Source organism: Agelaius phoeniceus, chromosome 7 (assembly GCF_051311805.1).
Source record: "Agelaius phoeniceus isolate bAgePho1 chromosome 7, bAgePho1.hap1, whole genome shotgun sequence".
Taxonomy (NCBI): Eukaryota; Metazoa; Chordata; class Aves; order Passeriformes; family Icteridae; genus Agelaius; species Agelaius phoeniceus.
The window spans coordinates 47083552-47109426 of record NC_135271.1 but is presented as its reverse complement, the minus strand read 5'-3'; the positions used below and the strand labels follow the sequence as shown (position 1 = coordinate 47109426).

At 41.0% G+C, this 25875-nt stretch overlaps 2 protein-coding genes across 11 annotated transcripts in view; one reads left to right on the top strand and one right to left on the bottom strand.

The window, feature by feature from the left end:
• QTMAN (queuosine-tRNA mannosyltransferase) overlaps positions 1–25875 on the top strand; it is a 318519-nt gene that overhangs the window by 247938 nt on the left and 44706 nt on the right. The window lies entirely within an intron of this gene.
• Positions 12273–25875, bottom strand: part of ARHGAP15 (Rho GTPase activating protein 15) — a 320887-nt gene continuing 307284 nt past the window's right edge. Inside the window, exon 14 of the mRNA XM_054636450.2 lies at positions 12273–13555. Within this exon, the coding sequence (XP_054492425.1) occupies positions 13372–13555 (184 nt within the window). The 3' untranslated portion in view covers positions 12273–13371. The remainder of the gene's footprint in view (positions 13556–25875) is intronic.

Sequence of the window (25875 nt, the reverse complement as noted above, 5' to 3'; positions counted from 1 at the left end):
CTACAGATGCCCATGATCTTTAAAAGAAGCATTTAAGTCTTGAGCTTATTTAAAGATTCCTAATTTTTTACTTGTCTTTTAGACTTTATTTAGCTATGCAAGATATCACCATATTCAGTATTTTTTATAATAAACATGTCTAGTCAAAGAAAGCATTAATGAAGCAATTCCCCAAATAAAACAGCCCATCATATCTGAGTTGCAGCAGAGAGAAAAGTGTGGTCTTTGTAGTTTAATCAAGATCACAAGACTTGTTTTGAGCGTCTGTCATCTTTAATTTTACGGCACTTCATTTCAGAGTGGGACTGCCAGGGTCACATGCAATTAAAACACAGGCAAGATTTGTCTTGTGAAATCTTAACATAAAAAGTAATGTGTTACTCTATTTTAACTTTTCTACTGAACTCTGTGAACTCACTAATTACTTTTCCCCCTCTTGTCACCTTTTTGATATGACATGTATTTTATAAAGGAGATAGAAGTTTGGGATTTTTTTTTCTATCATGCATATGATTGAGGATAACAAAATTAAACCGGAGAAAAAAGGAAATGTATTTTTCAGAAATACATTTTTAGAAATATCTGAGCATTACTGCTTCAATTACAAAGGGACTGGAGGATCAAATTCAAGGAAATAACTATTAATCTGCTTAACTAGGGCAGGTAGAAGCGTAATAGCAGACCAGGGATTTTAGCAAGGCCAATCACACAGACTGGAGTTTATTCTCTTGAGTGGGGTGACAGGGGAAGGGTAAAGGGACTTTAATGTGGTGGGCCATGAGAAGCACAAAAAGCTGGTATCTGTGCAGCTTCTTTATAGCTTTAGCCCAGTTGTTGCATCGTAGTGATCAGTAAATTGCATGGACCCTTATTAACCTTATTGATAAGGAGCTTAGGGAAGTCCCATTCAGTCCAGAATATATTCTTCTTTTTGTTCCCCTGTCTGTCTCGGTTTGCAATCCCAGCCTCTTTGTACAGAAATCCTTTATGTTGCACCTCAAAATTCTGTGCAAGTACTCTGCTCATTTAACTTGGAGCAAGGGAACTGTAGAGCAGAAAGGGTTGGAGTACACATGGGGCCACAGGCCTATTTAAATATAGCTGGGACACCTGGAGAATGTTTGAAAAATTTCTTTTAAAGAATCTTTTATATTGTTCTTCTTTCAGTGCAGCTGGGGTCTGTGGGGATCAGGGGATTATTTTTGATACCTGTCTAAAAGAGTTATGTCTACACTGATTTCCATCCCTTGCTACTAATTAACCTTATTGTATACAGGAAACAGTCTATTTAATACCTGCATTCTTTCTGTAATGCCAAGTAAAATGAAATCTAGTGTGAAATCTAGTTAGCATTTGCCTTTTTGAAGTCATTTTTGAGTTTCCAGTCCGGGTGACTGTGACCTCAAAACTGAAAGCTATAAAATGGTCCCAGTTTCAGCTCAATGGGAGTTTCTTGAAGATTCCCTGTTCACCTGGACTTGCACGTGTAGTAAACTGCCCATCTTGGTGCTTGGCAGTGTTTTCCCAGGAACCATCTATTTTTTGGGTCGTTCAGAGCCCTGCAAAGAACATATATTCCTCCTAAGCAAAGGAGCCTCCTTCTTCCTCTGGAAAGATCACACTTCGACTGTTTCAGTGTACAGAGCCTTATAAAAAATTTAAATAGCAATGGTAAAACCAGATCCATTAAGGAGAGCAGGGAATGATGATTTAAAAATGTCACCAACAAAGGCATGGGATGGTGAGGGGTAGTGAGAGGAACTTAAACTATAGAATGGAGGGAAAAAGTTGGATGTACCATATTTTAAATCCTGCTGAACAACACTGGAATTGATCCTGTCTGCTCCAACATGCAGATAGAGGAGTTGTTACTGTACAACATGGTTTCTGAAAAGAATATTCACTAAAATGGATAATTTTTCATGTATTTGATGATGAAATGTTCCCCTGGATGTTGAAAGGTTGAGCCAAGCCCTGTGGTCCTGCTCTCTCTGCAGATCTCTGAGTGAATCCCCAGTGTCCCAAAGACAGAGCTGGATTTTTACAGGAGATTGGTTCAATTCCTTGAAGAGGACTCAGGTCAGGTGGCTGGGTCACTCTCTTGGGGACAGGCCAGCTGCATGAGCTTGGCAGTCTTTAACAACAAAATCCTGAAGAAAGTGACATAATTTAGTACTGAATTTTCTTCATTTAATACCAAATGATGATATCAAGAACAAAGCTAGTCAAAACAAAGGACGAGAAGAAAAACAAAAATAACATTTTAATACTGACTGTGCATCAGTACTGACAGCATAGATACTGAACAAAGGTTGGAAGTGGTGGTTTGATTTATTTGTTAGTATTAAAGCTTGGTGGAAGCACCAGAGGAATAGGACATTGGTATCATTAGTTATCATCTATTTGGAAGGAGGGAGAAGCATTGTTTTCATTCCTGCTGGGGCTTGTCAGGCAGCTTGGCTGTTGGAAATTAGGCTTGATGGCAGAAATATAGGCTTATGGGCTTGAAGTACTGCGTGTTTGTGGGTGTCCATCCCTATGGCTAAGTGGCCACAGTGGGGATCCAAGATTTGGTTTAAGGAGCCTGAAAGGTACCCCTGGATCCTTCTGTAAAACTGCTCGTCAAGGAATGGGATAGAATTTTCCTCATTTGCTGTTTTCCGTCCATTTCTTGTATTTTATACCTATTTTGGTCAATAAAACAATATTCATTTACGCTTTATACCATTCTCCAGAAAGCACATTTCTTTGTGCAGCCTCTCCAAAAACAACAGAAATAATCTGACTTAACTATAAAAGATTTTATCATTTTTTTCTTCCTTCTGCCTTTCCTACTAAGCTCCTCTGCAAAACAGCTAGAAATTTTCATTTTCAAAACATTAGTACAGCAAATTGCCATCTTTCTGTGCGCGGCATTCTCTATGTACTCATCATCTGAATGATTCCAGATCACTCTCCGGCAGCGTGAATCACAGCATGCCCTCATGCCTGCCTCTTTTTCAATTATATCTAAGAGGAAGACTGCTGGAGACCCATTTTTTCATCTTGCACAGGACCCCAAAAGTGCCAGATCTCATTTCAATATAATATTAGGACAGTATGATAAAATGGATGTTAACAGGACACTGACTAATATGATCCATAGAGAAATGATAGAACAATACAACATTGGGCAGATTGTATTACTAATGTGCATTTTATGGACAAAAAAAATTGCCTTCATAAACAGGGTTCTAAGATGTAATCCTTACATCCTACAATCCTACTTAGTATGTTCTAAGACATTCTGCAGCACTGCTGAAAATTTTTTTTTTTTTTGCATTCTTAAATGAAATATACATTTTTATTTTAGCACAGAGCTGCCTATATCACTCCCAATTTACTAATGAAACTTGGCATTCAAATGACTCATCAGCACCTACTGCAAGGCATAAAAATAGATTAATGTGGCATACGTTTCTTTACCCATAAAAACGCACCTTCATGTAATCTCGGCGCTGTCTTATTCAACAGAAAGTATGTCATTTCCTTCCCCTAGCAGGTCGAGTTAAAAATGAGCTGAATGTGTGAGAAAGCCATTAGTGCACTAATGAAAAGCTCGATACCGTTTGAATTTTTCATCACGGGATATTTGTTCTGTGGCACACAGCACTAATATTTACTGTCACCGGTACAGTATGCGCGGTAATTAAGTTACAGTCATCAACGGGGTGGATGTTAAGCAAAGATGTTTCTGTGTGAGCTGGGATCTCTTTCACATGTATTTCACAGAATCATAGGGTCACAGGATGGTTTGGGGTGGAAAGGATCTTAAAGCTTGTCTTGTTCCACCCCCTTTAAATAGGCAGGGACACCTTCCACTGTCCCAGGTTGCTCCAAGCCCTGTCCAGCCTGGCCTTGCACACTCCCAGATATCCAGGGGCAGCCACAGCTTCTCTGGGAAACCTATGTCAGGGCCTCACCAGCCTCACAGGGAATAATTTCTTCCCAATATCTAACCTAACATGAGACACCGCTTGAAGCATTTGTAGGTTTGGTTGATGAAGAGGAGAGAAAAAGGGTTAAAAAGGATTTTGACATCTGATCTATGCTCTGCATCAGTCTCTCCATGTGCTCCTCATACCACAAGGATGGTAGAAGCCACCTCAGGACCTTACTGGCTAAAGAGTGACTGTGTAAGAGAAATCAGTACCACAGTGACTTTTTTTTTTCTAGAAGATGGATGAAGGTTGAAAAATTATACACTTGCTAAAATCATTATTGGTATGTCATGGACACTGATCTCACCTGCATCATCTATGGTAGCAGGATGGTGCTTAGGGGTCTCTTGTTTGTTCATGGGGTGTCTGGCTACCTCCCTTTCTCTCTCACCTCTTCCCTTATTAACTTCAGAATGATACATGTGAAATTAATAAAATCATTAGGAACAGTAGGAACATTTGGAATTCTGCCTATAGTGACAGCATGAGTTTCAAGAGCAGGAATAGCTTTTTCATCAAGCTCCAGTCTCAGGTGTTCAGGAGACTTCTTTCCATGAGCAGAGTCTCTTTGGAGGGTATCAGAAAATATGGGATGTTCCAAATTTCCCAAGTGATCCGGCTTTTTCCTGCTGAGCTGTCTGTCCATTTTGACAGAGTCCTCCCATGCTCCTTTTCCTCCCACCACCTGGTGACACCTGCCACATCTGGGCTCATTTTGTCACAGTCTGGCCACAGGTTCCTGGAGATAAAAGTGAGACACATCTGCTACTGTGCACTTGTACCTCTGATTTCACAGCCGTGCAAGGTGTAGCTTTAAATAAGTAAATCAGAGTCAGCATTCAGAGCTGTCTGAGCTTCAGGAACCTCTGGCATGTTTGTGTTCAGATGGACTTTTGACAAATCCCACAACTTCCTCAGCATTAGGTGGGCACAGAAAGTCCTGAACCTGACTGAGAGGCGTCTGTCCCCTGCACTTCTGGAGTCAGCCAGCCCAAAGGGAGCAGTTTCCAGCAGCACAGTGATTTGCCTCCCCACCACATTATGCTTGGCAAGTGGCCTGAGACAGATGCACACTTGCTTCTTAATTAGACAGCTTATTCCTTTCTGTCCAGTGAGTTTCCCTGGTTTCTTTCACTGGAGAGTGTCCCTAGGAAAGGCAAGAAGCACAGCTTGTGACCCCTGCAGCCTTGCAAAGTGAATTTGTGTAAGGCAGAAAAAGGCATCCCAAGCTGATATGCAAGTGAAGGATTCCTTCTGCACTTGGGCATGTCTGGGGTCAAATGTTCCAATTCTTCTATGAATGAATCCCCAACCATGCAAGTAAGAAAATAATTAAAAAAAGGTTTTGGCCTTCACAGGGTAAAATCTAATCTGGGTAGGAACTATTTGGGATAGGAACCAATTAAAGCTTTATGTGAGTAAATAGGAATTTCTGCAAACTGGAAAAGTATTCTAGTGCCTGAGAGGAGCCTGTAGACCCTCTGGCCATGGATCTTAAGGTTCACCTCTCTTTATTTGCTCCAAAGCAATATTTTCCTAGCAAATACCTACTGATGATCTTAGGGATAAATGGCATTGCTTCTGAGGTGGAGCCCTCCTCTTTCTCAGCCTCTAAGAACATCACAGATTTCTCTAGAAGCATCTATTTCCATAATATTTTCCATCTATATGTACAGGTAGACTATCCAAAAAACAAAATGTAAGTGTTGTTCTATAATAGGCCAGGTCATGTACAGTGGCAGAAAATGGAAGAGGAAAATTACTTTAGGTGCTCTTTCCCTTCACAGAACAGAATCATAGGATGGTTTGGGTTGGAAGGGATCTTAAAGATCATATTGTTCCAACACCCCATGCCTTAATTCATCCCATGTCCCTCTATCCCCCTGCCATATTTGCCTAGGTTTATGAAAGCCATTTGGGATGAAAAACTGGTTCACTGAGGTCCTGCACTGTAGGAACAGCATTTCCAAAGAGGTCTCAATTACCTGAAACACAGGCTCTGTGTGAGGGGAGGAAAATATATCATGGTAAAGAGAGTGAATAAAGAGGGTAAAATGCCTCTGGAGGGTGACCATTCCCTGGACCTAATCACTTGATATGGGCCAGACCTCATGGTCTGGACATGCACTCCTGTTGAAGGCACCTAGAGGAGCAAAGACTCATCTGTCCCTTTTATCCATTCCTGAGGCATCTACTTGACAAAACAAGGCTGACTTAAATCAGGAAAAGTATTAGTTTGCTGTGTCAGAGTTGCTGTTTCTTCCAGAATAGGTAAAAAGTGGCCCCTGTCCTCCCTCTCCTTTCTTACACCATGTCCAGCAGTCTCAGACAATGAGTAACATCTTTTTCCGCTTGTGCTGAGTCTGCTGAAGCCACTTAAAAGACCCAACTTTTCAATCCATTAGCTGGAGCTGATGTAGTCCATGATAAACTCTGGAGAACCAGGGGGGCTTTCCCCCCATCTGATGTAAGAAATACACCCAGGACAGGAGAACACAGACCCAGAAAATGCACCAGGTCTCAATTTATCCCACTGTGTTCAATTGTCCAGTCAAGGAAATGTTTTGATTTCCAAACCCATTCGTTTTTTTTTTTTTTTTTCTTTTTTTCATTTTTCCCCCCTCCTCCCTTTGTTTTGGGAAATGAGAAAAATATATAAAAGCAAGTTATTAATAAAACATCTATTATGCCCATGGGACAGAGGTCCTTCCGTATTGTTCAGATGGCATGTTTATTGTTGACATCTCTCTTTTCTCTGAGTATGCACAGAACCCTGAAATCCTTTTACATTTTTAATAAGATTATTTCTTTTTTTCAATCTAGTGCAAAAAAACCGCATCTGCAATATGCATAATACTCTCAAAAACTGCAGCATCAGAGGGAAAGCACTGCCAATGGTTTTGGCTATGTGCACTTCAAAGAGACACAATGTGAAAAAGAATAGCACCAGAGGTCTCAGGAAGGTGCTCACATTTTGCATCTTAGGGCGTGTTTGTTTAAGGTAGTTGCCTTATTTTTCAGTTCTCCCATTTGAGGTAAAGCACATCATAAACACAAGAGGGAATTTGATTTGTTTTTCAACCAACAACGCCCCGTAAATCTGGAGTAAGCCGTGCTATTGTGTTGCTTTGTCTGAACTCGGTGTCCTGTGGAGCAAGGTGAGCACCAGCTCTGTGCTCCTGCAGCACTGCGTGGCCTGGGGGTGTGTGGAATCTGTGGTTCTGTGAAAATGTGGGTCCTCCAGCTGAAAAACAAGAGTGTGCACAGCATCGCCCATGTGCCTCCCCCTGGGAGTGTGAGGATACAGCCCCACACTGCAGCTGTGCTGGGGGAGCTGATGAACTGTGCAGGACCCTTGTAGCGGGTTCCAAGCCCCGTGTCCCTGAGCTGGCATTTTAAATTTGCAACAACAAAGGGCAGAAGCAGACCCTGCTCACCCTTTTACCCACCTGCCCTGTGGGTAAAAGACTGCAAGGGGCCCAAGATAAGAGTTGGTCCAGGCAGGTACCAGATAGCCAGGGCTATGTGGCTGAAGCTGCTGATGGAAATTTGGAGAGCTGCAAGGTGAAGTAGCCACAAGGGAGGAAGCAGCAGCACGGGCACATTCTCTGTATAGACAAAAATAGCATTTAATTCCCCAAATTCCCTTGTGAACCTGGTCCAGGCAATAAGGACAGTTCAGTTCTTCAGTGCAGAGCAGAAATCAGACACAAACAAGAAGCTTGATTATTTTAAGAGCTGTAAAGGGTTCAATAATGAAAATATTAAGGATTCTTCCCCCTTGGATGCTTAAGAGCTTGGTTCTAAAAGGCAGAATAGATGCATAGAGCATCCAGTGAAAGACAGAGCAAGTTATAAGAGGTGTGGCAGATCTTCCATTTGAGGGAAGGTTAAATTGATTAAGAGACAAATGAGAGGTGATGTGTTAGTGGTATATAGGAGAGTGAATTGCCAGGAGAGGTCACTCAGATGATCCTATTTAGCCTTTCCCATAAATCAAGAGCAAGCAGAGTGCTATACAATGGTACTAAAAGCTAATGAATTTAAAAGTGATACAAGTAAAATATTTTCTTACATGGTGCATAATTAACCTGGGAAATTCATCAGATACCATTAAGACAAAGAGCCTAGCAGGATTAAAAATGGATAATAAGTGACAGAAACTACATAAAGACAGAACTGTATACAGGGTGTTCAGCCATTTATTTAAAACCATTTACTGCCTGGGGCTGCAAAGAAACATCCCCTGTGGGAAAGGTTGACATAACACTGGACTTTTTCTACCTTTGTTACTGCAATGGGCAGGCTGGAGCCTGAGAAATGGGCTGGTCAAACCACTTTCAGTATGGTCACTTTAATTTTCCAGAGCAGAGACCATACCACCACCTACCCCAAATTGTAACCAAAAAGCTTCTGAGCTGCTTCTTTGAAAGCTTTGAGACAACATATAAATCACTGGTGGAGAGGTGGTTGTTCCCTTTATGCACCAGAAATGCAGCCAAAAAAACTTATGGATAAGAGCTGAGTGCAGAAATTGCCTTTTGACAAAGAGGAGAGAAGAACCATGTGGAATTTGAGTCTGCATTTTATTAACTGAAATGTGCTCTAAAATGGTGGTGTTTTGTGGATAACTAATTTGCACTCAATCTGAACTTGCAGTGTTTTGTGGCCCCTCTTAAACTTGTTGAACAAAGCCTTCAACTTCCACTGAAGGCGTAAGGGGTGGTCCCAGGTATCTTGGAGGTGCAGACAGCCTGCTTTGGTGGGAGATGGTGCATTCCCAGCACCTTTGAAGCATTTCTGAGGGTTTAAGGGCAAATTATAGAAAGTCAGAAAACTTCACCATGGTCAAGGCATTGCAAGACAAATTTCATTCTGTTCTGTGGTCCCTGAGGTTGCCCTGCCCTTGGGTTGCAGAGCTGGGTGCCTGCAAAACCCCAAATCTCTGATTATTAGTGGTGAATAGAAAGTGTCTGTGAGGGAGGTGAGGTCCTGGCACAGTTTGCTCGGAGTGTCTGTGGACTCCACATTCCTGGAAGTGTCCAAGGCCAGGTTGGATGGGGTATGGAACAACCTGGGATAGTGGAAGGTGTCCCTGCCCAAGGCAGGGCTTTGGAATGAAGTGATTTTTAAGGTTCCTTCCAACCCGAACCATTCTATGAGCCTGCTTAAAAAGCAAGGAAAAAAAAAAAAAAAAAAGATGGGTCTGAATAAAGAGAGCACTAAAATAGAAAGTTCTCTTTTGACACATGTGTCTCTGTGCCTCAGTTTCTCACACATTTATGTGCAGTGGCATTGCATCCCCAACTGTCCTGAGTATGGAATTCATCTTTATTTTAAACATCAATGTTTGTTTTGTGTGAAAAACAGTAGTGAGGGCTCATGTTCTCTACCCAACATGAAGTAAATCTTTGCAACAAGGCTCTCTAAGTAAAATTGGACACAATATTTCAGGTATGTTTGGAAGTATGAGGTTGTGTAGTGTAAAAATAGCCTGGAGTGATGGTAGAGGACATTAATTTGCTGTGATCACTCGTGGGAAATTGGCACAAGGATGAGATTGTTGCTTTAGTAGAATCCTGAAGCATTTCTTGAAGAGAAAGTTTTGGGTTCAGCCTGACCTCCACAGGCCACTTGTTTGTCCCTTGATCTTTAGGGAAAGGTTGTTGATTTTTAACCCAAAGTGGGTGCTAGGAAAGGCTCCTATGTTCTACAAAACAACTGCCTTGGGCTCCATTTTTGCATCCTGCAGAGCCCAGGGGCTGTGATGAGACCCACGCCTCGGATGATGCTCAGCTTCCCTGAGCTCCAGGTTTCCTTCCTGCATCAGGAGCGCCGTGCAGGGACCTGCTGTTTGCCAGCCTCCTCTGAGGATTAGCCATGTAAAATCTACACCCTGCCTGATTGCAGGGGTGACTGTGGGCCCAACTCCCTTCCCAGCTTTCTTCCCAGCTCTACCCACGGTCTGTGTCCTGTGTGGAAATTGATTAGCTGAACTTCTTGAGTGCCTTGGGCTGAACGACAGCCTAAGGCTCTGCTGCAGCACGGGGTGCTTGCAAAAAAAGGCTGAGTGTTACCTGCACTGTGCTGGCAGAGAATGAAAGAACTGTTAAAATGTATGCTGCCTCCAAAAAATATTTATCTACATGTATGTAAATAAAAAGAGGAATAAAGAATTGTTCAGGGGAGTTTGTCTCCTCTTTTAGCTGTAGCTCAGCAAGTCAGTGTGTCTCATAATTGTTGTAGAAATCCTGCTTTGGAGTAGAATTTCTTGAGTTAAAAACCGACAGTCTCTCACTAAAGCTTACAATTCAATACACTGATGTTTTACCTTTATTTTAATGAGGAAAATTTTGTAGCTGGAAATGCCCTTTTTTGGTTCAGTTAGAGGTTTATTTCTGATATCTCCTCTTACTGAATCAGTCCCAGTTTTGTGCTCGTGCTTCTCAGATGAGTTTGAGTAGAAGATGCTCTTCACAGGGAGAAGATGCAGAGAAACAGTGATCCTTGGACATATTTGTCTCTGCTGCATTTTCAGCCTTCATTTTTCTGATCATTTACCATTAATAGCTCCTTGCTCAAAATATCTATGGCCCTTCTCAAACTGATGCTGGCTCCTGAAAAAGAAAGGTCTTCTGCAAGTCTAATTTTGACTTGCTAAATATTTAGCAGAGTTTGAGCAGAACTGCTACCAAGTGATAGTGAATATTCCAATAGCAATGTGGTGGCAGTACAGCCTTGGTGAATTGCAAAACTTGGACACTTTTGGGATTTAGAAATGTTTATGTCCAGCAGTGAGAGTCTGTCTGAGTCCTGGACTGTGAGCTTGGGTAATAAAGAGCAAACTGCCTGAGCAGGAGGAGAAAGAAACCCTGCTGCAGTTAAGGCTTGACATTTATTTTTATTTTTATTTTTTTCCTACTCTTCCCCTCCTTTATCCTTCTGGTTTCTGCTGATGGCAGGGCCTGAAGGGCTGGCTCTTTGACTAATGGTTGAGTCAGTAATTTTTCCCATTAAATTAATGTATGTATTAAGAGAGACAGGAAGAATTGGTCTCTTGGGGAAGGAAGCAGCTTGGTAGCAAGGCATGGCCATTCCTTTGTGTTGTCGGGATGAGAAAAGAAAGGCATCTGCTACAGGCCCTGGATTTATACACTCCTCTGGTGAGAGCCACTTGTGTCCCCCCAGATTGTCTGCCCACGTCCAGGCTGCAATGTAACAGAGCATTTAGCAGAGCAGTCAGCACTTTTTTACAATGTTCATGTAAGGAACCCTTCAAACCCAAAGAAAAGCTTGTGTGTCCAAAAGTTTCCTTGATTTTTTTTCCCCCCCCTTTAAACCAGTTGATCTTGAGAGAGATATGGTGCATTTCATAAGCCTTGTCTTACAAAAACCAGACAAGAGGAGTCTCCATGCTCCGAAGAAAGCCTGAAAGAAGATTAATTAATTAATTAAGAATCTTTTCTTCTGAGTGCAACAGGCTCCAAGTAACAAGTGAACTTTTCATTTCCAGTAATAGCAGAAATTACTTCAATAGCATGATTGTGAGCACCCGTGGGGCCATAATGTGAATGGTCTTTATTAAGGAATAGACTGAACTTCTGACTATCTTTCTTCCAGTCATTTCCACAGGCTATAAACAGCGCCTGGTTTGTTGCTATTAAAAGAGTCTATAGATGATGATCCTGAAAAGCATCACTGTTTAAGTACTCATGGCTTGACATTAACATGAAAAATATTTTCTTGAACATAAAGTGAATCTGGGCTCTCCAGTACATTATAGTTTTGTTCAGAAGTTATTGAGCTGGATATTTGTGATACGAGGGAGATTTTTGTTTGGTTTTGTGTTTTTCATTTTAATTACTGGTTACTACCTCTCTGTTTTGCTTGATTTTTCAGACATGTGAGCAGTCATAAAAACTATCTCAGGGCTGGTTTTTATGTTTTCTTGGTGTTGTTTTCTGCCTGTGTTAGCACCTGATGAAAGCCTGGTCTTAGTTAACCATCAGGCCTCATTATTTATTTGTTCCCATAAATGACCACTCCAAGGAGTGACCTTTCCTGAATAACATGGAATTCTTCACAACAATGCCGAGTAAAAACTGAAGCAGCCCAGGATCTGCTGAGGTGATATTGAAGACATATCTCTCATGCACAGCAGACCTATGCATTAATCCTATGTTTTGGGGTCTTTAATTGCATTAAATATTTGCTTCTGGATCTGTGTTTCACACATCTTATTTACATGGTTTATTTTTCATTTTATGAACAAATCGATAACCAGACAGACTCTTTACCACACTGGATTAGTTTTATTTATTCTCTTTGAACTTGATTAAAAAGCTGTCAAACATAAGTCTACATTTTATCAGCAGAATACTTTTACAAAACAGGGTAGGAGATGTGTATAGCTGGAAACATACATTTCAAAATGAAACAATATTTGATATATTCTAGACAGTTACCCTTTTGTTTATCCATGACAACTGAAACTAACCATCAAATGCATAAATTGATTCAAGTCTAGCCAAGTAATCCTAAGGGCATATGAAAAGGCTTTTTTTTTAAAGTTCTTTCTAGATGAATTTAATGTAGTTCACCAATAAAGCATCCTCAGGAGCACAATACAAATGCTACAGAACATGAGATAGCTGGGGAAAGCGGGCAGATGTACAGTGTGATGAAGAATCAAAATGGATGTTACATTAAAATGAGCAGTCATGCAATGTCTTCATTTCATGTACTGCGTTTAAGTAAAAATACCAAAGTTCCAATTCCATTTTTAATTTCTTTTAGGCACTGTTATGCAAATGGTGACATTCTCATTTTGTTTGTGTTTGTTTATTTTATTTGTTTAAAAGCATTAAATGCAATTTTTTTTCCCAGCTCTCGGGGTAGACAAATGATTATTCATCATGTCTTTAATTTTCAACGTATATCAAAGAGAAAGGTAAATTATACTCAGATTAGCTATGAATGATCTTGTGTCACTGCTTTAATTCATTGCTTTAAATATACATACTTTAATCCGTTTTCCACAAACCTCCTCAATTATTATCTGTCTTTCTGTGCCATTGCATATGTTGGTAAACAGCATTTTCTATGGTCTAGGGCCATATGCTGTATGCTCAGCTTGCAGAAAAAGTGACACTTGGAGTGCTAGCATAATGAAACTCTCAAAGGGTTAATGCAGAATACATATAGGCAAATGTTGACAATATTTTTTATTCCAATGTTTGAAAATTAGACACAAAATCATCATTAAGTTTGCACAAAATGAGGCATCTGTCACTTGAAAGAAAAAGAAATATTTCAGAAATATGTTTACAGAAATGTAAAAATATTAGACATCAAGACAGATGTGAACGTTTTCAATAACAGGCCCTGTCTGTCAGTCTTCCTCCGAGCCGAAGATCTTGCTGTACTCGCTCAGCATAAGTTCAACTATCTGATTTTGGTACAGCATGTGGACTGCCATGTTCCCTGTCTCCTTTTCAGGTCTCAGGAGTGTTGGTCCAAACACAATTCCTAAGCTCTGTGTTGACATAAGATTCACGGATTCCTTGGCTGCTATCCTGTTGACAAAAAGGAAAGAACTGGTTAAAAAAGAAGGGTGTCAGAGGAGTCACTGTTGCTCTTGAAGCACATAGAGGCACTTTTAAAATGTTTCTCCTGATAGGGGTGTTTGCTTGGTTAACTTATCCAAAAGAAAGAAGACAGGGAGGCAAGGGAAATGTCTGCCAGTGTGACAAAGAAGGGAAGGAGGGATTTTGTAGTGCCAGGGAGAAGATTCCCTGTTTCCCTTAACATGGTCTCCAGCACTGAAAGAGTTGTGAAAACCAAAAAAAAAGCACCTTAATATAGGGCTCATATGAAACACATTCCTTCTGCTAATTTAAATCCAATAAAGTGAGTATGGTCTGAAATGGATGGTGAAATTTATGTAACTAAAGACTTTTGCATGCCTTATCCTGACACAAAGTTTCTTGAAAGACACAGAGACCACATACCTTAATGAGATGACTTAGAAAATAATGGTGAGGATTATAACCTTTGATATCTTTATTACTCACAAAATTACAAGAGAAGGACTATTATTATTAAAAGTTGATCTTGTGTCTATATTAAGACTTAATATTCCTGTGGAAAGGGCATTAAGGATGGAGAAGTCTGGTCTAAGAACAGTACAGGTTTAATGGATGGAGTTTAGATAGGAAGTTTGGCATAAATCTCTGCGGTGGTGAGTACAGACTAGGTAGAAATCCATTTCCCTCAACCCTCCAGAATATATTATGTATCCTAGGGTTGGAAAGACTAGTAAATGAAGACACATATTTTATAAATAAATTGCACAGCTCCACCAAGGAATGCAAACTAAATGTAGCTTTATTATGTAAATGTTTGAATTTATGGATGCCTCCTTAACCTGCTAGTTTTAACTCCAGTATTCCAAGTGGATTGTTGAAGCCAAGTTCTGCTTTCCCCCCTCTCTTTGTCACTCATTTACCTTTTAAAAATCCAGACAGCCATTTAAAAGCCATCACAGCTGTCTCTGTTTTGCCATACCTGCAGCTGAACTTACAGCAAGCCATATTATAAGGGAAAGAAACTTTGTGAGACCTAACGGCTCCAGGTACTCAGAAAAGTGTTTCTTTCATGTTAGTGGGTGGGTCACACAGCAAAAAGCATCTCTTGTGGATTTGTGCCAATCTCATCGTTTACCACATTCCTGGAGCATCAACACTCATGCTTTTTTTCCCCATATATAAATAGGAAGAATTACTTCTGCCTCATGCTAGTAACCGTGGTGTCCATTGCACAAAACACTCTCCATATGGCACTAATCAGATTGGCTTAACTATTAGTTTCTTAAAATATAGCATCTTCATTAATTTTTTTAAAAAATTAATTATCTTTCCTCTGTGGTAATATTAATATATCATCTCTTCTCTTAGGAGTTCAGAAAGTCTCAAAAGTTAGAAGTTTCATTGCCAAGCGACTGCGTGGGCTTCTGATGGATGTCACACATCTTTATCACAATTAAAAATGTTACAGAGGTGATGAGATTGTTTTGCTTCATGCCACTTATGCAGAGGCATGTACAGAAAGCTTGGGGGTCTCTCCAGGAGAGAGATTTGATTTCTGTTGAGCTTGTTATGTGGTAAAAGTTGGAAACTTCATAAGGTATTTGGAGATGACATCAGCAGGAGTAGAGATGCATGTTCACTGGAGGGGGAAATTCAGCAGCTTTGTCTTGGGTAACTGTAGAAATAATCAATTTAGCAGCATCAGCCATGGCTTTGAGACAAGAGGATGCTGATGATGGATAGCACTGATGGGGCTGAAGGAGAAACCCCTTGCAGGGAGAAGGAAGCAATGGACCATGGATGAGGAAAATCAGGGTGAAGAAATGTGGCGACAGAGCTCAGTTTACTGAAGGGACTGGGGGACTGCCTGCCTTTGCCTGTAAAATGTGGAGCAAGGTGTTGAGACCCCCTGTTCCTGATGGGGACACTCCATCTTCCTGAAGGAGAATAATTTTCCTGGTTTATCCTGGAAATTCCATCCTTCTCATGACATCCTGGCAAAGTCCAGGCATGATAACATCTCCCAGCAATCAGGAGGTGGGGATATGGCATGAGGCAATGGAGGCTGTGCTTGGTGTGTGCTGGTGATGGAGAGGAACTGACTGTGGCTCATACGTAACGTGGCATTAAGAAAATTTGTGTAAATTTGTGTTCCCTGAGCTTAATGCTAGAATAAACAGTACTGTATTGAGAAAGTACTGTATTGAAAATCCTTGGTATAACAATGCAGTTTCACTTGTTTGCACCATAAGAACAAAAAAACCCATAAAGCAAGTGAACTTGGAAACATGGAAAGTCTGAATAGTTAAATATGTGGTAAAAGACAGCTACTGAAGAAGTAGAAGGAAGGAACTCAATCCACCCTGAACAGAATAATTATAAGTTTTGGACTTTATGTCTTTTTGGATTACAGACATTTACCAAAGAAATTCTATAACTGATATTTTTATCATCTCTCTACAAAAGAAGTCAGTGCAAATCAAAACAAAATATGCACACTTAGTTATTTCACCATAGCTACTAGGTGAAATTGAGTTGTTAAAAGAGAAAATATTGAAAAAATGGACAAGAATTCTTTTTTTGGCAAGAAAAAGAGCAGAAAGAGTGACACACCATTTTCAACATAAAGAGTGAAAGGAAATGCCAGAGGTACTTTTTGTCAAGCCCAAATGAAAGGAGCAATGATCCATCAATTTAAGGTTATTTTAGAAACAATCTATAATCCGGTGCCACAGATGTTGGAACCATATCAAGAAATTGTTGGGTGCTATGCTGCACAAGATTATTATTTTTTTTCCTCTCCAAAATAACCGAGTGTCAAGAATGTCTTCAGTCCTTAAAATCACAAGTCAGGAGAAACGCAGAAAATACAGTTCTCATTATTAATAGTAATGAAACTAATGATGAATTAAAACAGCAGAAGTGTCTGATAGGAGGGCTGTAATGTCAATGGCACATATATAAGGAAAAATACTTGGAATTTATGCTTTGGCTGTTGCCAAGGCAACTGCAAGCTGGAAAATGTGTGACGGAGAGCAGGGCAAGCCTACAGCTAAGAGGGTCATTGTATGGTGACTTGGCTCTCTAGTTCCATTAAACCTACACTTTTCAAACTCTCTAAATAAAATCATTATTAATTTTGACGTTTGGAAAGCACACTGGATTACTGCTCCAAACGCAGTAGGTGTTGGGAAATGTTCTTCATCCATTTTTACTTTGTAGTAACTGCTGAGGAGGAGAAAGGGTTTCCACAGTGACTCTGACTCCTCAACATCTTAATATTCCTATTGCACATAAAACATTGGGGAATTCAGTGTGCTTAGGGAGGAAAATCCCATTGGAAAGGACACTGTTTTACTGTAGGCTGGAGAGTGTTGGAGGGTACAGCCAGCTGCTTTGACAACTGCTCACTTTTACTTTCTTATCCTTTTCCAGCCTACAAGGATTTAATTTTGCTCAATGTCAGAGGCGTTTCTACCCTTAGCAGAACTGGTTTTAGCCATGCCTGGTATTCTTTCACTGCTTTAAATTATATTTAAGGGTAACTTTTCAATAGGACAATCCTGTCATTCTTCCATGAACTGGTAATATAGACTGTGACAAAAGGACAACACATTACAAAATGAGGGGGTCAGAAGAGTAAGAAGGGGTCACTTGGTATGAGGTTATGGGCTAGAATGGCAGGTGTAGGAAATGCCATCCCCTGAATTCAGTGGAGGACAGAGGGATAAAATGAGGTTTTGTTGTTATCAGAATACTCTCCTCCAGTTATGCACAATATTTGTGTTCACCAAGGAAGTCTCTGCTGCCACTAGAGACAGAAACCAAGACCAACACAGAGGCCAAGAGAGATTAAAGATAAATAGGAATAAATGGAACTCCACCAAAAAAGATTAAAAATGCTGTATTTGTGTCATCTCTCCTCTTGGTATAGGAACTAACCTTATGGAATCAGGACCCAGCCCCTCTCTGAGTGGGGTGTTCCATGACAGCTCATTTGGGAGGGTTTTGTGGCTGTGCTGAACTGTGCTGGCAACCACTGTCATAGCCAGAGTTGCCCATCCTCATGGATGATGGGACTGATTTGAAATGTAAGTTCCTGTGAACTGCCTTAATAGGTCAAAGTGTGTGCCTCCCATTGATTCACTTTGCCAATAATTATCCTCAAATTAGCCAATGTCTCTTTCCTATCTTTTCTCAGGCATATGCAAATGTAATGTTGTAGCTTAAGGACTTGGCCCTGGTAAGGGCTCAGCTGCCTTCAGCTCTCCCCAGCAATAATTTTGTTAACAGGCCTCTTCACTGCACTGGTACAGGCCAGTTTTTATGCAGCAGCTTTCTGACTTCTGGTATTGCAGAGCTCCCAATCAGTTTGTTAAAATTTGTCTCTTATGATGAACAGTTTCCAGCTCAACATTTTACGCTCCTCTCCTTCCCAAACGCTGGTTCACAGGAGTTAAAAAATAACAGGTATTACATACTTTGCTTTAGAGACAAGACATTTGGGAAAGAATCATCCAACCTTGAAATAAAATCTTTATTGAAAGCAATTCTACATCCATGCCAGTCAGATACATTGTATGATCAGAGGAGGTGTCCCAGGGGAAAGCTCAGTGCTGTAGACAGGGTTGATTACTTGGACCTCCTGTCAGTTCTTAAGTCATTGACAGTGGCTGAGACATTCAGTACAACTTTGTTTTCTTTATTTGGAAGTAAAGTTAATATACTTACCTTAACTGTGCCAAATGTACTGGAAAATAACCTGATAATAAAACGTACTGTCCTAGGAAGTGATAATGTCTGTGTGTGTATAAGCACATTTTTGCAGGGCTTTTGCAGCTGGGTTTTTCAGTGTTAGGAAGGAACCACAGCTATAACATGAAGCACAGATAACCTAAACTATCAGGTTTTTTCCTCAACATATTTCCTTTTCGTTTAAGGCCTGTTACACACTTTCCTGAGATACAGTATATCACAGCCACATCATTTTCTGTCGTCAATTTATTTCAGTTCAGCTGCAGTCGCTGTTTCTTGGGAAGAACCTGAGTGGGTTTTGGTACTAAAAAGACAAGTGAACTTTAGCTTTGAGAGTCCTCTTAAATAGGGGTCCTATAACAGATCAAAACCTTGCAGAGATATCCATACCCAGCTGGTTTCTTTCTGAGGAGAGAAACCAAAATACATTGTGGAGGAAGAGGGAAGGGCCTATGCATTACTTAACTCCAACCTGGGAAACTTATGGAGGTAGCTGGTGGTCAGGGAGCCCCTGATGCCACAAACTCTATTTGTGTCAACTGTTCACTTCCTTGCACTACTACATAGATAAATTTCAAATTCAGCACTAAATTCAGATTCTTGGTATTTTATGAGTGCAGACCAAACCTCTTTATTATCTATGTCCTGGCTGTATGGGTGATTTGCTCAGGTGCATTGCAGTGACATTCACCAGGTGGTGAAGCTAAGCAGATGCAAACATCATCACTGGAGTCCTCAGCTTGTGAGATCTGTACACTGTGATGGGAACAGGGAGATTGGTGTGTACGGAACTGAGATCTGAGGCTTCTGCTTATAGAGGAGCTCCAAAGCACCACAATGTCTGTCCTTTTCCAAATGTGCTGTGTAGTTTCCTTCACAACAAACAAGCACAACTCAGGGGTCACAGTGCACTAATACAGTTTTAAGCTAGTTGCATCTAGCTGTGTAAAACATGAAGGCATTTTAAATCCCTGTTTGTTCCATAGGTAGAATTTGAAACAATGGCTAGGCTGGTAATAGAGAAACCAGGTCATGGTGTAGGATATGTTACAAGAGAGGTCAGAAATAGTTCAGACATACTTGAGAGCTTGCTTTTGCTGAAAATAGCCCCGATGGCTCCTGGCCTACAGAAACTCCATAGGCTTCCTGTGCTCTGCAGCTGTGGGTTCGTGTTACAGCACTTTGGGAAAAATCCCTTCTCTTCAGTTGCTCTGGGATACAAGAAGGAGCACTCAATGCTGTCTTCCTCCACAGACCAGGCTTTAAATGTGACCATTGGGTGGCTATATATAGTACCTGGACAGCTGACAGGGCCCTGGTGGAGAATGGGCTTCCTCAGGGGATCCCCTGCATATCTCACAGCACGAGCCCTTCCCTGGATGAACTGCCTTGGAGCCTGGCCCTAAATGAGAATAATAACTAAACTAACGCTGAACATTGCTTCACAGTTGGCTGAATAGACTGTGAAAAGCTGAGGAAAGGCATTTATTCTGGCTTAGCCTGGTTTAATAAGAGAACAGTTAAAAATAAAGCCTCCTCAGCACTGGGTGAACTTTGCTTCCCGTGCGACGACCCTGCAGAAGAGCGTGTGGGCTCTTGCCTTTGCACACACCTCACAGAACGCCTGTCTTGTGGAGAAAGACTTCATCTGTGGCTGAGGGCAGCATGTAAAAACACATTTGGGTATCTAAAGATACTGCAGCCTCTACATTCAGGAGGAAATGCCATTCAGGAAAGTGCTTTGGAGAAGTCCTGCTTGTTCTTCTGCACAAGGGGAGGTGCTCCTGCTCCACTGAGGAGCTGTGAGGGGGTGGGTAACAGTTTATCTGCCCCTCAGCCTTGGGATTGTTTGTTTTTCTGGACATCTTCTGAGTCACAGAAGCTCCAAAGGCAGGAGGGGCACACTGGTGCATGGACAGCAAGGGCAGGAACTTATCACCACATTGTGGCTCCACCAAGGACCTTGGTATGGCAAAGGATCAGGTACCCACTCCCCCAAACCAAATTGTATCAAAGAGATGGATTCAATATCTTTCCACAAAATCTTCCCTATTACTAAAATTCCTGGTCTCTCTTTTGGAAAACTGATCCAGCTTGTTGACCTGCTAAGTTCTTCCATTTACTGACAGCCAGCACTCTGTCCTCCCAGTTTGGCTTGGGTTTTAGCTTTTTGTGTGTGAATGCAAACTGGTTCTGACTGGTGCTCTTAAGAGGACAGGTCTGTCTAGTCCACGTTGCTGTTGTGCCTGCAGTTGGCCTCTTTGGGCACAGCTTTTGGTAGGACCCAGCTGAAGGCCATGAACTTCCCCAAGGAGCATCCTGGACTCCTCTGCCTGCAGCTCTGTGCACAAGGCATTCATTTCTGCCTTCTTTCGCAGCCCTGTAGCAGCAAATTCAGCTCAAACAAGAGCAAATCCCTGCCCAAAAGCCACACAGGCACTCTGAGCGTGAGCCTCTCTCTGAGGAGGGGATGGGAGTGAGGAAAACCCCCCGTGGCAGATGTTGGGCAGAGGCTGATGTACTTCTTAGAGATGTTTGGATAGTAGACAAAGGCAGTGTGAGACTACATAGAATAATAAGTGTTCAGACAGAAGTATACCACCTTAATGCCCAAAATGTATTTTTAGCTGGTGGTGTAACTTCTGCTATGCTTGAATATTTTTTAAATTTATTTAAAAAATAACTTCTGATATATTTTTTTCTCCAGAACAACTAACGTGCTGTAAAGACCAACCTGTCATAGTTCCTGGATTTGTATGCTTTTGTGGCCTGTGAAGTTCAGAAGGAAACAGATAGTTTTAAATAAATAAAGCTTTAACTTTTTAAATGGCTTAAATATTTTTGTTCAAGAATGCCCAAAGCTTTCTTGTAACGTTACAAATAAAAAGCAGTTAGTAACAATCTCGCTTAAATCAGAAATTGTAAATATAGAACCTTTATCATCAGCACAGCACATCCAAAAATGTCTTTGTAAAATAAATCAAATTATATGAGTTAATTGATTCCAGGCAACATCAGCAACTGCAGGTGGAAACTGAATAACAGGATGTTTATTAATGAGGGACTATTAATCAAAATTGACAATATCAATTCCTGTTTCTTTTATTTGAATTCTACCTGCAAAATCCATGAACATACTCACTGGATTTTAAAATAAAAATTTAAAAGTAAAGAAAATGCTGACACGTGGGATTTTAGCTTTAGATGTAGGGCTATTTGTTTAAACAGCAAAAGGATATCCTAAATCCAATTTGACAGGCAATGCCAAAGATGCCAGTGGTAATTAATTAGCACTTAATTTAGACCACAGAACAACAGGATATGGAATTGGTGCTCAGTGCCATTTCCCCTTAGGCTTCATCTCATGAGGGTCAGGAGTATGGCTGTTGCATTGAAGGTCAGTAAATAAATTGGGGGAACACATTGACACTGGACTTTTCATGATAGATATCCTTCACCCTTATTGCTGCCTCTGGCTATGGCTGATGAGAAAAGGACTGCAATTGTTCTGTGAAGAATGTTGTGGTGCCCAGGCTCGAGTGGAGCAAGGTGGTGCCTGAGCTCAGGAGCCCAAGAGTCACTGTGCTGGCAGAGAAATGCCCCAGCTCTGTGCCTGGGCTGGAAATAAACTCCTGACTGCAGCACAGAAAGCTTGAGGAACTCTGACAGGCGAGAAAATTCACTTTAAAAGCAGCCCTTAAGTTTGCTAGATTTGTGAGCTTAGCTTTAGATTAAGCATAATTAAAATCAAGGGAAGATTTTAAAGTGAGGTTAGAAACTAGGTCAGCAAGGGAAAAAACACGTTTCCTTATTATCCTCTTGTCTTTGTCTTAATAATATTTGGTGCTCCTCCATAGAGCTAAAGGCTCTTAATAAAGGTGGATTAATGTTATTAACAGCATTGTTTCCTGATGGGGACACCGAGGCTTTGATGTGCTTAATGATGGACAAACAGAAAGTATGTGGCAAAAAAACAGAGCCACCAGCTCTGGTTTGTACCTCAGTGAGAGAAGCCACTCTGAGCAGCACACCCAGAGCAGGGGGGATATGGAAAACACACAGGAGACCCTCTGTCCCTTCTTCCCAGAGGCACATCAACTGCATTCTTTGGTTCAGATTTACTCATATGAAAGGTAGAAAGATGATGAGACTCTGTATTATGATTTAAGCCTCCTGCTCCCAGTAAAATTAGTGCATCTGTCAGACACTTCTAAGCTCTCCCTCCCAGTAATCTCTTCCTTTCTAGGAGAGCCTCAGGTGGAAGGTGTCAGCACTGCCACAGGTGTTCAGTGATGTTACAGCTTTCTGAAATCACTTCCCACAAACTGCACCTCACTATGCCTAAGTAGTGCAGTTCCCCATGTCCCACAGGGAGCTGAGCAATGGGAGCTTCAGTATTTACAGCAGGGTGGCTCTGGTTGCACATCCATCCCAGCTGTACTCCACTGGCACAGTTTTATGCCCTTGGTCCCCTGAAGGGCTGTCTGCATTGCTACATCATGAAAACACTGAGCTAGGTAGCAGTCTCTGCTCAGAAAATGTATTTTGGAAGCTCCAGGTTAAGAGTTATTTTAACTTTCACTTCATCGCACCCTTTGCAGCATCTCTCTCTGGGCAGTGAGTGAAATTTTGATTACTCTGAAAGTCACTGACAAAAAAATCCCAGAAACTGGAAGCCACAATGGAGTCAGAATTTCACCTTATATGAGCTTAACTTTTCTCATTTTGGATGATATCTACTTTTACTAAGTGGAGTTACTGCTTTTGACTATGTTCAATCTATAACCTCTTGCAGCCTTCAATTACAGCCTTTTTGTGCTATAATCCCGTTGACAGCAAATAACTCAGCCCTGGATATGACAGGTTTACTTTCTGACTTAGAGCCCAGAAGGGTCAATTGAGTGGAATTTCAGCCTGGGATGTTGAGCTCTAGACATCCTTCTGAGAAATTCATCTTTGCTTGTGGGTCTAGATTAGCCCATGAAAGACACAGGTTCACTATCAACACATTGGTTTTGTCCAGTGTCATGAATTAATTATTCAGTTCTGTGAGAAACACAGTAGTTTTTGACATTGAATATGGCAAAGAATTCCACAAAAGTCAGGGAACAAACTCTCAACAGAGTTTTTGTTTTTCTGTGAATTTTTGTATCACAGAATCACTGAATCATTTGGTTTGGAAAAGACCTTCAAAAATACCAAATCAAAGCATTACAATTACTTCATAAATTACTTTTTTTCAAGTCTTTTATAAATAATGGAAAAAATTCAAATGTTGGCCTATTAACTGTCCCCAATATAAAAAAAAAAATCATTTTTTTTAATCCCATATTGTCACTATCTTGTTGTTTAAAGTGAAAGTCTTTTTGCAGCGATCTACCCAACAGAGATGATTTTCTATGGATCTGACCTCAACCAGGATTCCTCCTCTCCAGGTTCAGTTCTGAGCTCTCCACAAGCTAGGATTGCAATATATCTGCACTGCATTTGTATCAGATTTGAAAGATGCTTTAACATGCCTCCCAGCACCACGATTGTTTCAGCCCTGATACTGAGCACGAGTAGGATGAACACAGCTCTTAAATGCACTAGTGAGTATGTGCCACGAGTCTTTGATTTCTTTAAACTTATTTACATTTTACTCGCCCTTGAGCAATGAATTTACTATGTCAGCATTGTCTTTTCTACTTACACTTTGTCTGTCTTGTCCGCTCACCTTAGCTTGATGTTTATTTTTTTGTGCACGTGTTTAGTCTGCTGCACTAAATGCAGGGACTGCCTGGAGTGGAGGATTTTCCATATATTGTGTCTTTCTAAGAAGCACCCTTTGTAGTACTGCAAGTTCTGCAATATTTCCTGGCTTTAAACTAGCTTTGAATTTTCTCATTAGCTTCTTTAAAGTCAAATACCCATTCACACATGTGCTGGTCTCAGATGACTCTGGTCTAACTGCCTCAGATACTTTACAAAGTCTTTATACTCGACACAGTCAGCCCTACCTCTCTCAGTAGTTGTATTTCTTTCATCTTTGAAGCTTCAAGTGACCAGATTTGCCAATATCTGCTTCTGTCTAACCCTGATCAAAATCCACAGTTAAAAAAAGTGGTGAGAAAACATCCATAAGTCTCTTAGACCTCCTAACCCAAACCATGTTCTACAGAGATTGAAGGATTTAGGAACAACAGGGACAATCTTGCTGATATCAAAACCCTGATATCAGTCATCAGTCTTTGGACAACTCACACACAGTAAGGAGTTTTCAGGACATCTCTCTGTAGATGCTGCCTCTCCAGCAGAAAAATGTCTAGCCTGAAGTGAATGTTTGTAAACGGGTTTGCAAACTTAGAAAATACCTCTTTAGAAAGCACACATTGTAGTCTCAGGATGCAGAGCTGGATAAACTTAATTTAGTATGAGAAGTAATGGAAAGCTCTTACTATACAGTTTGGAAAGGTTAAGCAGCTCCTCACCATAGAGGTCAGGTGAGATCCAAAACGTGTTCAACAAGACTTGAAATTTGCCCTGTGACAGAAATCTCAGTGTTGGCTCTGAGTCCAACAGAGCAGCTGCAGTGACTTCCATGGGGTAGATGTTCTGAAGAAATGAAAACTCCTTATCCTGATGACACTTTTATGAGACCCTTACCCAGACATGGAAACAATCTGGGTTGTCGGAGGTGGTTAAAGTTGCCTGCTACTACTGCTGCCACAGCCCCGTGGAAATCCTCTCTGGACTGAGAGTTTGAACAAGGCAAACTGATGTTCCCAGTAAACTTCACTTGCTGGAAAGCTTCCATATGCTCTGGGGCTGTCCCATATGCCCTGGGCTGACTGCATGGTGGCTGATGATGGTGTTTGGTGAAGGCCTGCACTTGGCAGTGTGGATGGCAATGATCTGGGAGGTGAGAACAGTTTCCAGATGGATGAAGTGCTATCCTGAGGTGGTCTGGGGAGCCTGAGCCTAGTGCTGACACAAAGAACATGGTGCAAAAAAGTTTGTGCTTTTCTGTGAAGGTGCTGGGAGAGCTACAGGAGGAGCCGTAAAAATTACAGAACTTTTCTGAATTCCTTTTTCTTGGCTCATCTCCATGGCAAGGGGTCTTCTTTTGGAAGACCACAGCAAAGCTTTGGAGAGGATGTGGCAGTGCAATCTAATGTTAGGGCTGAGGTGGGTGTAAAACCTTCAGTTTAGAGGAGGTAAACCTGGTTGCATCTTGTGGACCAGGGGAGGAGGCAAATTGGCTGGAGAGAGCTGCTTCACAGATTTATGATTTTACATAGCGCCATAATGCGTAATGTACGAAAAGATAAATATTTTCCATTCAGCAACATCTTGCTGTATTTTCATCTAACTCTATAATTTTAATTATAAAGTGAACATAACCTGTATCAAATTATGATTTTGTTAACATATTGAATGAGGACAAGAAAAATAAATACCAGATTTTATACTGTACAGGCACATGAAGGTATAGTAAAAAAATCTGGTTTCCTTGACCACATTGTCATAATATGCATATATAACTGCTTATTGAATCCAGGCTGTGTAGACAA